We start from the raw sequence: 15,836 nt of genomic DNA on the forward strand, positions 1-15,836 counted from the left end.
ACGAGACCAGAGTGGGGATGATGAAGACTACAAGAGAATATATTCCAAGAAGATTAAGCCCCGGCTGAAGTCTGAGGATCTGGCTGAGGGCGTGGACGTCCGTACGGAGCGCCACAGCAGCACCAGCACCGACGGCAGCACGATCACTACCATCACCCGTCGCATCACCACCTACACCGTGGACATGCCGGGGGGCGTGGATGAGCAGCTTGAGCTCACCGGCCCAGAGCAGTCAGGAGGGGACAGCTCGTCGTCTCAAATCCGAGTTTTACACGGAAGCGGAAGCCCTTCAGGCATAGGTGGTGGATTGGTGGCGGGTGAACTAGGAGGTGACGGTGTTTCTTTCACTGGGCCACATGTCACTAGCTCTTCTGAGAAGCACTGGAGCACTGGAGGGGTGAAGACCACCGCTGTTACGAGGGAGATGGAGGTGGGAGATGGTGGAGCAGCAGGGATCAGATTCAAAGGACCTAGCTTTGGGATGTCGGGGGCGAAGGGTCAGGGGGAGTTCGGCCTGTGTAGACGGGGTGAGCAGGGGGACGGGAGCTTTCTGGTTTCAGGTGGCTCAGGTGACTACCAGGCAGGATCAGCTAGTGTCACGGTCCCTGGAAGAACAACAAATATTTCCTCCAGCGCCATATCAATGGGTGAAGGGGAGGTGAGAGGAGTAGACGTTAATTTGCCTGGTAGAGGAAGTGCAGACTGGGTCGGAGGTTTAGTACCTGAAATAACCGTTAGTGATCAACAGATGAGAGGGTCGGCGAGTCTCTCCGGAGGGAACCAGGGTGGGGTTTCCTTACCCAACAAGCCAGGAATTGATACAGGGTTGAATGGAGGCAAGATATCAACGGACATAAGAGCGCCAAAACTTGACATCAATACCCCAGGCATAAAGGAGTCTGGCTCGGTGAAAATGTCTGTAAAAGGACAGTCAATAAAAGAAACAACCATTGAAAGTGAAAGCAAACTCAAAGGTGGCATCAAAATACCATCATTTGGACTGAACACTGGAGGTGCAGAGAGCGATGGAGATGTTAAACTACCGCAGGTGAAGGGCACTGTGGATGTTTCGGTTCCAGGGGTAGATGTAGATGTATCAGGCCCATCTATGAATGTGAAAGGAGGAAAGAAGATGGGTGGTGTTGACATCAAAGCACCCAAAGTTCAAGGTTCAGGTGTTGATATAGAAGGTCCAGAAGGCGGTTTCAAGATACCCAAAGTAAAGATGCCATCATTTGGGATCAAAGGAGCCGGACGTGAGGGTCCTGGTGTTGATGTCAACCTACCAAAAGCTGACATTGACCACAAGGCTCCCAAAGTTGATATTAAAGGTCCATCAATATCAGGACCAAAGATCTCAATGCCCGATGTGGACATCAATTTGAAAGGTCCAAAGGTGAAGGGAGACGTGAATGTATCATTGCCAAAGCTAGAAGGAGACATCAAGGCTCCCAAAGTAGACATTGAAGGGCCAGATATTGACGTTGAAGGACTTGAAGGTGGATTCAAAATGCCAAAGATAAAGATGCCCTCATTTGGAACCAAAGTTGAGGGAGATGTTGATGTCAAACTACCTAAAGGTGAGATTGACATCAAGGGACCTAATGTTAATATAAAAGGTCTAGCACTTGACATCGAAGACCCTGATGGAAAAATCAAGGTCCCAAAATTCAAGATGCCATCAATGTCAGGCCCAAAGATCTCAACGCCTGAAATGGACATCAGTCTTAAAGGGCCCAAGCTGAAGGGTGATGTGGACATGTCAGTGCCAAAGATAAAAGGAGACATATCAGCACCCAAAGTAGACATTGGAGGTCCAGATGTTGACATTGAAGGTTCAGGAGGATTTAAGATGCCAAAGATGAAGATGCCATCATTTGGATTCAAAGGACCTAAATTGGAGGGTCCAGATGTTGATGTTAACCTACCAAAAGCTGACATTGACATCAAAGCGCCCAAAGTGGACATTAAAGGTCCAGAACTTGACATTGAAGGCCCTGATGGTAAAATCAAAGGGCCGAAATTCAAGATGCCGTCAATGTCAGGACCAAACATCTCAATGCCTGACGTGGACTTCAATCTGAAAGGTCCAAAGATGAAGGGAGATTTTGATGTGTCAGGGCCCAAGATAGAAGGAGACGTCAAAGCACCCAAAGTAGACATTGAAGGTCCAGATGTTGACATTGAAGGTTCAGGAGGATTTAAGATGCCAAAGATGAAGATGCCATCATTTGGAATCAAAGGACCTAAATTGGAGGGTCCAGAAATGGATGTTAACCTACCAAAAGCTGACATTGACATTGAAGGTCCAGAAATTGACATTAAAGGGCCTGATGGTAAAATCAAAGACCCCAAATTCAAGATGCCATCAATATCTGGACCAAAGATCTCAATGCCCGATGTGGATATCAATCTGAAAACTTCAAAGGTAAAGGGAGAGGTGGATGTATCAGTGCCAAAGCTTGAAGGCGACATCAAAACACCCAAAGTAGACATTAAAGGTTCAGGTGTTGACATTCTTGGTCCAGAAGCTGGTTTCAAGATGCCTAAAGTAAAGATGCCATCATTTGGAATCAAAGGAGCCGGACTTGAGGGTCCTGATGTCGATGTACACCTACCAAAAGCTGAAATTGACATCAAGGCTCCCAAAGTAGACATTGAAGGGCCAGATGTTGACGTTGAAGGATTTGAAGGTGGATTCAAATTGCCAAAGATAAAGATGCCCTCATTTGGAATCAGAGGACCCAAAATTGAGGGAGATGTTGATGTCAAACTACCTAAAGGTGACATTGAAATAAAGGGACCTAATGTTAACATCAAAGGTCCAGAACTTGACATTGAAGACCCTGATGGTAAAATCAAAGGGCCAAAATTCAAGATGCCGTCAATGTCAGGACCAAATATCTCCATGCCCGATGTGGACTTCAACCTAAAAGGTCCAAAGATGAAAGGAGATTTCGATGTGTCAGGAGACCTCAAAGCACCCAAAGGAGACATTGAAGTTCCAGATGTTGACATTGAAGGTTCAGGAGGATTTAAGATGCCAAAGATGAAGATGCCATCATTTGGATTCAAAGGTCCTAAAATGGAGGGTCCAGATGTTGATGTTAACCTACCAAAAGCTGATATAGACATCAAAGCGCCCAAAGTGGATGTTAAAGGTCCAGAACTTGACATTGAAGGCCCTGATGGTAAAATCAAAGGGCCAAAATTCAAGATGCCATCCATTTCTGGACCAAAGATCTCCATGCCCGATGTGGACTTCAACCTAAAAGGTCCAAAGATGAAAGGAGATTTTGATGTGTCAGTGCCCAAGATAGAAGGAGACCTCAAAGCACCCAAAGTAGACATAGAGGGGCCAGATGTTGACATTGAAGGTTCAGGAGGATTTAAGATGCCAAAGATGAAGATGCCGTCATTTGGATTCAAAGGTCCAAAATTGGAGGGTCCAGATGTTGATGTTAACCTACCAAAAGCTGATATAGACATCAAAGTGCCCAAAGTGGATGTTAAAGGTCCAGAACTTGACATTGAAGGCCCTGATGGTAAAATCAAAGGGCCGAAATTCAAGATGCCGTCAATGTCAGGACCAAATATCTCCATGCCCGATGTGGACTTCAACCTAAAAGGTCCAAAGATGAAAGGAGATTTCGATGTGTCAGGAGACCTCAAAGCACCCAAAGGAGACATTGAAGTTCCAGATGTTGACATTGAAGGTTCAGGAGGATTTAAGATGCCAAAGATGAAGATGCCATCATTTGGATTCAAAGGTCCTAAAATGGAGGGTCCAGATGTTGATGTTAACCTACCAAAAGCTGATATAGACATCAAAGCGCCCAAAGTGGATGTTAAAGGTCCAGAACTTGACATTGAAGGCCCTGATGGTAAAATCAAAGGGCCAAAATTCAAGATGCCATCCATTTCTGGACCAAAGATCTCCATGCCCGATGTGGACTTCAACCTAAAAGGTCCAAAGATGAAAGGAGATTTTGATGTGTCAGTGCCCAAGATAGAAGGAGACCTCAAAGCACCCAAAGTAGACATAGAGGGGCCAGATGTTGACATTGAAGGTTCAGGAGGATTTAAGATGCCAAAGATGAAGATGCCGTCATTTGGATTCAAAGGTCCAAAATTGGAGGGTCCAGATGTTGATGTTAACCTACCAAAAGCTGATATAGACATCAAAGTGCCCAAAGTGGATGTTAAAGGTCCAGAACTTGACATTGAAGGCCCTGATGGTAAAATCAAAGGGCCGAAATTCAAGATGCCGTCAATGTCAGGACCAAATATCTCCATGCCCGATGTGGACTTCAACCTAAAAGGTCCAAAGATGAAAGGAGATTTCGATGTGTCAGGAGACCTCAAAGCACCCAAAGGAGACATTGAAGTTCCAGATGTTGACATTGAAGGTTCAGGAGGATTTAAGATGCCAAAGATGAAGATGCCATCATTTGGATTCAAAGGTCCTAAAATGGAGGGTCCAGATGTTGATGTTAACCTACCAAAAACTGATATAGACATCAAAGCGCCCAAAGTGGATGTTAAAGGTCCAGAACTTGACATTGAAGGCCCTGATGGTAAAATCAAAGGGCCAAAATTCAAGATGCCATCCATTTCTGGACCAAAGATCTCCATGCCCGATGTGGACTTCAACCTAAAAGGTCCAAAGATGAAAGGAGATTTTGATGTGTCAGTGCCCAAGATAGAAGGAGACCTCAAAGCACCCAAAGTAGACATAGAGGGGCCAGATGTTGACATTGAAGGTTCAGGAGGATTTAAGATGCCAAAGATGAAGATGCCGTCATTTGGATTCAAAGGTCCAAAATTGGAGGGTCCAGATGTTGATGTTAACCTACCAAAAGCTGATATAGACATCAAAGTGCCCAAAGTGGATGTTAAAGGTCCAGAACTTGACATTGAAGGCCCTGATGGTAAAATCAAAGGGCCGAAATTCAAGATGCCGTCAATGTCAGGACCAAATATCTCCATGCCCGATGTGGACTTCAACCTAAAAGGTCCAAAGATGAAAGGAGATTTCGATGTGTCAGGAGACCTCAAAGCACCCAAAGGAGACATTGAAGTTCCAGATGTTGACATTGAAGGTTCAGGAGGATTTAAGATGCCAAAGATGAAGATGCCATCATTTGGATTCAAAGGTCCTAAAATGGAGGGTCCAGATGTTGATGTTAACCTACCAAATGCTGATATAGACATCAAAGCGCCCAAAGTGGATGTTAAAGGTCCAGAACTTGACATTGAAGGCCCTGATGGTAAAATCAAAGGGCCAAAATTCAAGATGCCATCCATTTCTGGACCAAAGATCTCCATGCCCGATGTGGACTTCAACCTAAAAGGTCCAAAGATGAAAGGAGATTTTGATGTGTCAGTGCCCAAGATAGAAGGAGACCTCAAAGCACCCAAAGTAGACATAGAGGGGCCAGATGTTGACATTGAAGGTTCAGGAGGATTTAAGATGCCAAAGATGAAGATGCCGTCATTTGGATTCAAAGGTCCAAAATTGGAGGGTCCAGATGTTGATGTTAACCTACCAAAAGCTGATATAGACATCAAAGTGCCCAAAGTGGATGTTAAAGGTCCAGAACTTGACATTGAAGGCCCTGATGGTAAAATCAAAGGGCCGAAATTCAAGATGCCGTCAATGTCAGGACCAAATATCTCCATGCCCGATGTGGACTTCAACCTAAAAGGTCCAAAGATGAAAGGAGATTTCGATGTGTCAGGAGACCTCAAAGCACCCAAAGGAGACATTGAAGTTCCAGATGTTGACATTGAAGGTTCAGGAGGATTTAAGATGCCAAAGATGAAGATGCCATCATTTGGATTCAAAGGTCCTAAAATGGAGGGTCCAGATGTTGATGTTAACCTACCAAAAACTGATATAGACATCAAAGCGCCCAAAGTGGATGTTAAAGGTCCAGAACTTGACATTGAAGGCCCTGATGGTAAAATCAAAGGGCCAAAATTCAAGATGCCATCCATTTCTGGACCAAAGATCTCCATGCCCGATGTGGACTTCAACCTAAAAGGTCCAAAGATGAAAGGAGATTTTGATGTGTCAGTGCCCAAGATAGAAGGAGACCTCAAAGCACCCAAAGTAGACATAGAGGGGCCAGATGTTGACATTGAAGGTTCAGGAGGATTTAAGATGCCAAAGATGAAGATGCCGTCATTTGGATTCAAAGGTCCAAAATTGGAGGGTCCAGATGTTGATGTTAACCTACCAAAAGCTGATATAGACATCAAAGTGCCCAAAGTGGATGTTAAAGGTCCAGAACTTGACATTGAAGGCCCTGATGGTAAAATCAAAGGGCCGAAATTCAAGATGCCGTCAATGTCAGGACCAAATATCTCCATGCCCGATGTGGACTTCAACCTAAAAGGTCCAAAGATGAAAGGAGATTTCGATGTGTCAGGAGACCTCAAAGCACCCAAAGTAGACATAGAGGGGCCAGATGTTGACATTGAAGGTTCAGGAGGATTTAAGATGCCAAAGATGAAGATGCCGTCATTTGGATTCAAAGGTCCAAAATTGGAGGGTCCAGATGTTGATGTTAACCTACCAAAAGCTGATATAGACATCAAAGTGCCCAAAGTGGACGTTAAAGGTCCAGAACTTGACATTGAAGGCCCTGATGGTAAAATCAAAGGGCCGAAATTCAAGATGCCGTCAATGTCAGGACCAAATATCTCCATGCCCGATGTGGACTTCAACCTAAAAGGTCCAAAGATGAAAGGAGATTTCGATGTGTCAGGAGACCTCAAAGCACCCAAAGTAGACATAGAGGGGCCAGATGTTGACATTGAAGGTTCAGGAGGATTTAAGATGCCAAAGATGAAGATGCCATCATTTGGATTCAAAGGTCCTAAATTGGAGGGTCCAGATGTTGATGTTAACCTACCAAAAGCTGATATAGACATCAAAGCGCCCAAAGTGGACATTAAAGGTCCAGAACTTGACATTGAAGGCCCTGATGGTAAAATCAAAGGACCGAAATTCAAAATGCCATCAATTTCTGGACCAAAGATCTCAATGCCAGACGTGGATTTCAATCTGAAAGGTCCAAAGATAAAGGGAGATGTGGACATGTCCGTGCCAATGATTGAAGGAGACCTGAAAGCACCCAAAGTAGACATTGAAGGTCCAGATGTTGACATTGAAGGTTCGGGAGGATTTAAGATGCCAAAGATGAAGATGCCATCATTTGGATTCAAAAGTCCTAAACTGGAGGGTCCAGATGTTGATCTCAACCTACCCAAAGCTGACATTGACATCAAGGGACCAAATGTTGACATTAAAGTTCCAGAACTGGACATTGAAGGTCCAGATGGTAAAATCAAAGGACCGAAATTCAAAATGCCATCAATATCTGGACCAAAGATCTCAATGCCAGACGTGGATTTCAATCTGAAAGGTCCAAAGATAAAGGGAGATGTGGACATGTCCGTGCCAATGATTGAAGGAGACCTGAAAGCACCCAAAGTAGACTTTGAAGGTCCAGATGTTGACATTGAAGGTTCGGGAGGATTTAAAATGCCAAAGATGAAGATGCCCTCTATGTCTGCCCCCAAAATGTCAATGCCTGATGTTGATTTCAATCTCAAAGGGCCAAAGTTCAAGGGGGGAGTGGAGGGAGAAAACACTACACCCAAAGCTGACGTTGATGGGTTGGATGTCTCAATAGAGAGTCCTGACATTACACCGAAGAAGTCTATGTTCAAAATGCCAAAGTTTGGATTCAAAGGGCCAAAAGTCAAGTCTCCTGAGGTTGATGTAAATCTTGCGAAAGCAGATATTAATGTCAAAGGACCGAAAGGTAGTGTTTCAGAACTTGAGCTTGATGTTGGGGCTACTAAAGTCAAGGGATCCAAATTCAAAATGCCAAAATTTGGATTCAAAAGCCCTAAGGTAGAGATACCAGATGTAGATATTAACCTACCTAAAGCTGACATTGGCATTAAGGGACCCAGTGTTGACATTAAAGTTCCGGAAATTGACATTGAAAGCCCTGATGGCAAAATTAAGGGCCCAAAATACAAGATGCCATCAATATCAGGACCAAAGATCTCTATGCCTGATGTGGATTTCAACCTGAAAGGTCAAAGGATAAAGGGAGATGTGGACATGTCTGTGCCAATAATAGAAGGAGACCTCAAAGCACCAAAAGTAGACATTGAAGGGCCAGATGTTGACATTGAAGGTTCAGGAGGATTTAAGATGCCAAAGATGAAGATGCCTTCATTTGGATTCAAAGGACCTAACCTGGAGGGTCCGGATGTCGATCTCAAACTACCTAAAGCTGACATTGACATTGAGGGACCTGATGTTGACATCAACGATGCAAACCTAGACATTGAAGGTCCCGATGGTAAAATCAAAGGGCCAAAATTCAAGATGCCATCAATTTCTGGACCAAAGATCTCCATGCCCGATGTGGATTTCAATCTAAAAGGTCCAAAGATGAAGGGAGATTTTGATATGTCAGGAGACCTCAAAGCTCCCAAAGTAGACATTGAAGGTACAGATGTTGACATTGAAGGTTCAGGAGGATTTAAGATGCCAAAGATGAAGATGCCGTCATTTGGATTCAAAGGACCCAAACTGGAGGGGCCAGATGTTGATGTCAACCTTCCTAAAGCTAACATTGATATTAAGGGGCCCAATGTTGACCTCGAAGGTCCAGAACTAGACATTGAAGGCCCAGATGATAAAATCAAAGGGCCAAAATTCAAGATGCCATCGATATCAGGACCAAATATCTCTATGCCTGATGTGGACTTCAACCTGAAAGGTCCAAAAATGAAAGGAGATTTCAATGTATCAGTCCCCAAGATCGAAGGAAACCTTAATGCTCCCAAAGTAGACATCGAACATCCAGATGTTGACATTGAAGGTTCAGGAGGATTTAAGATGCCAAAGATGAAGATGCCGTCATTTGGATTCAAAGGACCCAAACTGGAGGGGCCAGATGTTGATGTCAACCTTCCTAAAGCTAACATTGATATTAAGGGGCCCAATGTTGACATCAAAGGTCCAGAACTGGACATTGAAGGTCCAGATGGTAAAATCAAAGGGCCAAAATTCAAGATGCCGTCAGTGTCAGGACCAAAGATCTCCATGCCAGATGTGGACTTCAATCTGAAAGGCCCAAAGGTGAAGGGAGATTTTGATATGTCAGGAGACCTCAAAGCACCCAAAGTAGACATTGAAGGTCCAGATGTTGACATTGAAGGTTCAGGAGGATTTAAGATGCCAAAGATGAAGATGCCATCATTTGGATTCAAAGGACCCAAACTGGAGGGGCCAGATGTTGATGTCAACCTTCCTAAAGCTAACATTGATATTAAGGGGCCCAATGTTGACATCAAAGGTCCAGAACTGGACATTGAAGGTCCAGATGGTAAAATCAAAGGGCCAAAATTCAAGATGCCGTCAGTGTCAGGACCAAAGATCTCCATGCCAGATGTGGACTTCAATCTGAAAGGCCCAAAGGTGAAGGGAGATTTTGATATGTCAGGAGACCTCAAAGCACCCAAAGTAGACATTGAAGGTCCAGATGTTGACATTGAAGGTTCAGGAGGCTTTAAGATGCCAAAGATGAAGATGCCGTCATTTGGATTCAAAGGACCCAAACTGGAGGGGCCAGATATTGATGTTAACCTACCTAAAGCTGACATTGATATTAAGGGGCGCAATGTTGACATCAAAGGTCCAGAACTGGACATTGAAGGTCCAGATGGTAAAATCAAAGGGCCAAAATTCAAGATGCCGTCAGTGTCAGGACCAAAGATATCCATTCCCGATGTGGACTTCAATCTGAAAGGCCCAAAGGTGAAGGGAGATTTTGATATGTCAGGAGACCTCAAAGCACCCAAAGTAGACATTGAAGGTCCAGATGTTGACATTGAAGGTTCAGGAGGATTTAAGATGCCAAAGATGAAGATGCCATCATTTGGATTCAAAGGACCCAAACTGGAGGGGCCAGATGTTGATGTCAACCTTCCTAAAGCTAACATTGATATTAAGGGGCCCAATGTTGACATCAAAGGTCCAGAACTGGACATTGAAGGTCCAGATGGTAAAATCAAAGGGCCAAAATTCAAGATGCCGTCAGTGTCAGGACCAAAGATCTCCATGCCCGATGTGGACTTCAATCTGAAAGGCCCAAAGGTGAAGGGAGATTTTGATATGTCAGGAGACCTCAAAGCACCCAAAGTAGACATTGAAGGTCCAGATGTTGACATTGAAGGTTCAGGAGGATTTAAGATGCCAAAGATGAAGATGCCGTCATTTGGATTCAAAGGACCCAAACTAGAGGGGCCAGATGTTGATGTCAACCTTCCTAAAGCTGACATTGATATTAAGGGGCCCAATGTTGACATCAAAGGTCCAGAACTGGACATTGAAGGTCCAGATGGTAAAATCAAAGGGCCAAAATTCAAGATGCCGTCAGTGTCAGGACCAAATATCTCCATGCCAGATGTGGACTTCAATCTGAAAGGCCCAAAGGTGAAGGGAGATTTTGATATGTCAGGAGACCTCAAAGCACCCAAAGTAGACATTGAAGGTCCAGATGTTGACATTGAAGGTTCAGGAGGATTTAAGATGCCAAAGATGAAGATGCCATCATTTGGATTCAAAGGACCCAAACTGGAGGGGCCAGATGTTGATGTCAACCTACCTAAAGCTGACATTGACATTAAGGGGCCTAATGTTGACATCAAAGGTCCTGAACTGGACATTGAAGGTCCAGATGGTAAAATCAAAGGGCCAAAAGTCAAGATGCCATCAGTTTCTGGACCAAAGATCTCCATGCCTGATGTGGACTTCAACCTGAAAGGTCCAAAGATGAAAGGAGATTTCGACGTGTCAGTCCCCAAGATCGAAGGAGACATCAAAGGTCCAAACCTAGACATTGAAGGTCCAGATTGTAAAATCAAAGGACCACAATTCAAGATGCCTTCAATTTCAGGACCAAACATCTCAATGCCTGACATGGACTTCAATCTGAAAGGTCCAAAGGTGAAGGGAGATTTTGATATGTCAGGAGACCTCAAAGCACCCAAAGTAGACATTGAAGGTCCAGATGTTGAATTTGAAGGTTCAGGAGGATTTAAGATGCCAAAGATAAATATGCCATCATTTGGATTCAAAGGACACAAAGTTGAGGGTCCAGATGTTGATGTTAACCTACCAAAAGCTGATATAGACATCAAGGGACCTAGTGTTGACATTTCACGTACAGATCTCGACATCTTAGGCCCTGATGCAAAGTTGTCAGGTGGTTCCCTTGATATGGGAAGTCCCAGTTTCAGTATTGAAAAACCAGAGATCAAGTTTCCAAAGTTCAAAGGTCCCACATTTGGTATTAAGTCCCCAGAAGTTGAAGGTCCTGAACTGAATATTTCTCACAGAAAGATTGATGTGAAGGCACCTGAGGTTGACCTTAACCTAGGGGATGCAAATATCAAAGGGCCTAAATTCAAGGCCCCAAAGTTCCACATGGGAGGTAAGAGCCCCAAATTAGATTTGCCAGAGGTTGACAGTAGTCTAGAAGCCCCTGATGTTGATGTTCATTTCAAAGGAAAGAAAGGCAAATTCAAACTACCCAAAATCAAAGGGAAAGCAAAGAAACCTGATGTAGATATTGACCTTGAAACATCAGGTGTAGATTTAGATGTTGACTCTCCTGAGCTTCACCTGAAAGGAGCAAAAGTAAAGAAACCCTTCTTTGGAAAACTTCATTTCCCCGATGTGGAATTTGATGTAAAATCTCCCAAAGTTAAAGGTGATGGCTCTCTGTCTGGTGGCTTGTCATCTGGGAGCCTACAAGCCAATATTGGGGGCCCAGATGTAAACATGGAAGTCCCAGATGTAAAAACTAAGTCTAACATAAAATTTCCAGGGATGAAAATCAAAGGGCCCCAGGTAAATGTCCCTGATGTCGACGTAAATGTGAACGGGCAAAATCTGAAAGGTTTTAAAGGTCCTAAGATAGATATTGGAGGAGGAGGAGTAGAAGGAGACTCAAATGTTTCAGGATACGGTGGACTACATTTCCCAGAGGGACACGTATCATTCCCCAAAATCAATGTTCCGAAGTACCATGGACCAGAGATGGGAGTAGATGTTGATGCAGGGGCAGGGGCAGGGGCAGCAGTGGTGGGTGGGAAGATGGATGTGCAGACTCCTTTGGTTAGTGGTAGCGTTAGTTCTCCGAGCCTGGAGCTGCACAGCCCGGACGTGAAGAACACTGGTGGGAAAGTAAAGGTCAAGATGCCAAGGTTCGGTTTTGGCAAGTCAAAAGCAAAGGGAGGTAGTGCAGCGGATCTAAGCTTCCAGGGGCCGGACGCAGAACTGCGAGCCGGTGGTAGTGGCGGCGTTAAGGGCTCCAAAGAGTTGAGTTTAAGTCACGGGGAGTTAGTGAGTGGCAAGTTGTCAGTAGAGGGAGGATCTGGGCTTGGTGCGTCCCCTAAGAGCAAGTCAGCCTCACTGGATCTTTTTAAGAAATCAAGGCATCGGTCTTCCTCTGTGGCGAGTGACGAGGGAGGTCTGGCTGTGTCTTCCCCCTCAGGTCACTTAAGTGCTGAGGGTGGCGACATCTCTGTGGATGTTGATGGGGCCAAGGTGAAAGGAAAGAAGGGCAAGTTAAAGTTTGGCACCTTTGGTGGTTTTGGCTCAAAGTCGACGGGCTCATATGAAGTGTCACTGGGTGAAGATAGTGAAGAGAGGGTAGAGGTGAGAAGTGGGGGTGTATCTCTCCCCTCTAAAAAGTCTAGAATCTCCTCATCTTCCAGCACCGACAGTGGGTCTAGAGGTGGTTTCCATTTCCCAAAACTCGAGTTGTCCGTGTCACCAAAGAAATGATGAATTGTGGGGCTGATTTATATAAACTCTCTCATGTACTACCCATATTATCGGCTCCATATACACGCAACACCCCTAACTGCTCAACATTTTTTAAACTTGACAGATGAGTTCACATCTCATCTCATGAAGTTGTGCGTAACGTAACAATACTTTTATTCCCTTTTGGTCCTTCCCCACAAATTGGACTTATCACATATGGGGTACATGAGATTGTTTAGACTGCAATTTAACTGTAAATAAGATGAATCTGTATTGTAATATTAAGTATTGTCTTTTGTACATAGTCAAAATTTATTGAACATATTACCATCTCACCAAATTCATACCAGTAGCGCCTCACATATTTAGTGTTGTGTTGTCATTCTGTTACAATGCATATTTTTTTCAAGATTAGGTGTTGTATTTTTTGTATCCAGGGGGTCTATTGCACAAGAATAGTATAGATTCAATTGTTATTTTTAAGAAAAGTATGTTTATATACACAGGCACAAAAAAACAACAACTACTTTTCATTTTTTATGTATGAAATTATTTACTTTTGTTTTGAAGCTTTGGATATATAATCGTTGCAGGAGCATATTTACTCAACATAAAGCCCTCCCTGTATAACGTTCTAACAAGAGTGACAATGCTGTCAGAGACCATAATTGCAAATAAAAGCAACGTTTATGTAAACTAATAAACTCTATTAACTGCTGTTATTAATCTTTGAGAGCGAGAAGGCTTTTTTCTTTTTCTTTTTTTTTTTTTACATCAATTTGATTATTACAATTTGTCCCTTTTTTTGCTTCAACACCTTTAATTTGAATTCTGCTCAAATACCAAAATGGAAGGTGCAAATTGGAAATTGGTACAGCATATGCTGAAGAATCCATTTTTATTTTTGTACAATCAAGAGATGTAGGAATTTAGAAATGTAAAGAAACAGAATAACAGAAGGAAATCATGTTTTTAATGCAGCCATTGTATTACATTCAGGTGGATCACTCTTTCTCTCACTGTCTCTCTCTCACTCTTTCTCTCTCACTGTCCCTCTCTCACTGTCCCTCTCTCGCTGTCTCTCTATTTCTCTCCCTCACTCCCTCACTTAATGCAAGTCTCTGGTGTTTGGTTACACTAAAGAAAATGTATGACTATCATGAATAGAGTGTCACGCTGTATTTTTATACCTGTATAGGTAAACACATATCTGCAATGTTAATAACAGAGAAAGAAAGCTGAACATGTCCTTGCTTTTATTTGATGGAGTTGGAGGTTTTTAATTCATTTGGGTCTATTGTGTTTCATGTGTGAAAAATAAATCTAATAAACGGTGAAGATTCCAATTGGCCCTGATGTTCTTTAAAAAAAATATCACCTATCAATGTCTTCATTATCCCCCAACCCCATATTGACTAATGATATTACACAACCTAACATGTTTACCCATCCAACAGATATGGAAAATCCCACATGAAGGACTAAGCTGTCAGGAAATCACACTGAGGCCCTACACGGGTACGGGGGCATTCAGCCACACCCTATGGGGCTTGGTTAAAAGTAGTGCACTTTTATAGGGAACATGGTGCCTTCTGGGAAATGTGAGAGTATCTATACGGAAAGAACATGATCAACGGTGATGTTGAAAACTTTTACAACATTATTAATGTGTTGGTAAGAGGAGTAGGCAGAGTTGTGGTCAACTTATTGAGAAATAGCTATAAGGGTTGTGTCCACTATTCCCTACTATTTTTCTAAAGGATCCCTGGTCAAAAGCAGTGCACTATGTAGGTGATAGGGTGCTATTTGGGACACATTCTGCATGTGGTGTAGCTGTAGTCTACCATTGTCCAGGAAGTGTTTTGGCTAGAACACAGGAAGTGTTCCCTGGTCCTGGTTGTTTGAATGTAATTGTTGTTGAGGCAGCGTAGAGGAAGGAACTCTTCAGGAATTTCCTTTAAAAGAGGAAAGTGTTATTTTCCTTTGTGAAAGCAAAATATTTGTCAGCTAAAGAGGAGGACATGGGGGGGGACTAAAACGCAACGGAATATTTCATTGGAGAGTTGTAGTAGTTTGTAGTAGTACTGGTTTACAATACTTTTAGAGACTTCCAGATATCAAATAGTAGGAATAGAGGAATATAAGACCGACTGGATGCAATAACCAGCAGGATTCCTTTGACAGGTAAGAACTATGTTATGTGTGAAGTTAGTGACTAGATGTGTAATGCTTGAGTTGCTCCTTGAGTGTAGATCAACACTGACCCGGGATACTCTTGCTTTCTTGATTTCTATAATTTTAATCTAGTAACATTTGTCATTGAGGATACTCATAATACTTAAATCATTACCGTGCTTAGGGTGTCTCTGACAGGAGCTCGAAATAAACTCCCATTGCCCTATGTCCTTGCCTTGGCTTGGCCATCCACCAACATTACCAAATGTCTTCCTATTGATTCAAGGAAAAACCTCAGATAGAGGCACATTTTTTCATACATGTTTCTCTCCTGACCTCCAGAGATTGAGGGTACGTCCCAAATGCCACCCTATTCTCTGTATAGTGAACTACAGAGAGTATACTGACTCAATCAGTAAGAGGGAGCCTATTTTCATAAACTCGTTTCTTTCTTTGAGACTTGATGTTGGGAGTTGTTTCAAATAAACCTCAAAAGGCTGATTGTTGCATTTAAATTGGCTGTGTGTTGTTTTAGATCACTATCAAACAACTGTGTTCTTTATTAATTGGATGAGAGAGAGAGAGAGAGAGAGAGAGAGAGAGTGTGTGTCTGTGCATGAATTATCAATGTGTTGCATTTTTATTTTCTGCTGACTGATCTTCCTGAACTTCATTTGTATGTCTCATGCATACGAACAAGGCTGAATTATATTTGAAATCATCCAGAGCATACAGTATTCAGTAAACAATACTGAGATAGTATTACAACATGTATTACAGAAATTACAGTTTG

At 43.1% G+C, this 15,836-nt stretch overlaps 1 protein-coding gene across 2 annotated transcripts in view; it reads left to right on the forward strand.

Moving 5' to 3' along the window:
• LOC311115893 (neuroblast differentiation-associated protein AHNAK-like) overlaps positions 1 to 14,214 on the forward strand; it is a 45,453-nt gene extending 31,239 nt beyond the window's left edge. For both annotated transcript variants that reach the window (XM_084191016.1, XM_084191017.1), the window contains one exon: positions 11 to 14,214. In XM_084191016.1, the coding sequence (XP_084047142.1) occupies positions 11 to 12,886 (12,876 nt within the window). In that variant the 3' untranslated portion in view covers positions 12,887 to 14,214. The remainder of the gene's footprint in view (positions 1 to 10) is intronic.
• The last annotated feature ends 1,622 nt before the right edge of the window (positions 14,215 to 15,836 follow it).

Source organism: Coregonus lavaretus (assembly GCF_964263955.1).
Source record: "Coregonus lavaretus genome assembly, contig: HAP1_SCAFFOLD_2978, whole genome shotgun sequence".
Taxonomy (NCBI): domain Eukaryota; kingdom Metazoa; phylum Chordata; class Actinopteri; order Salmoniformes; family Salmonidae; genus Coregonus; species Coregonus lavaretus.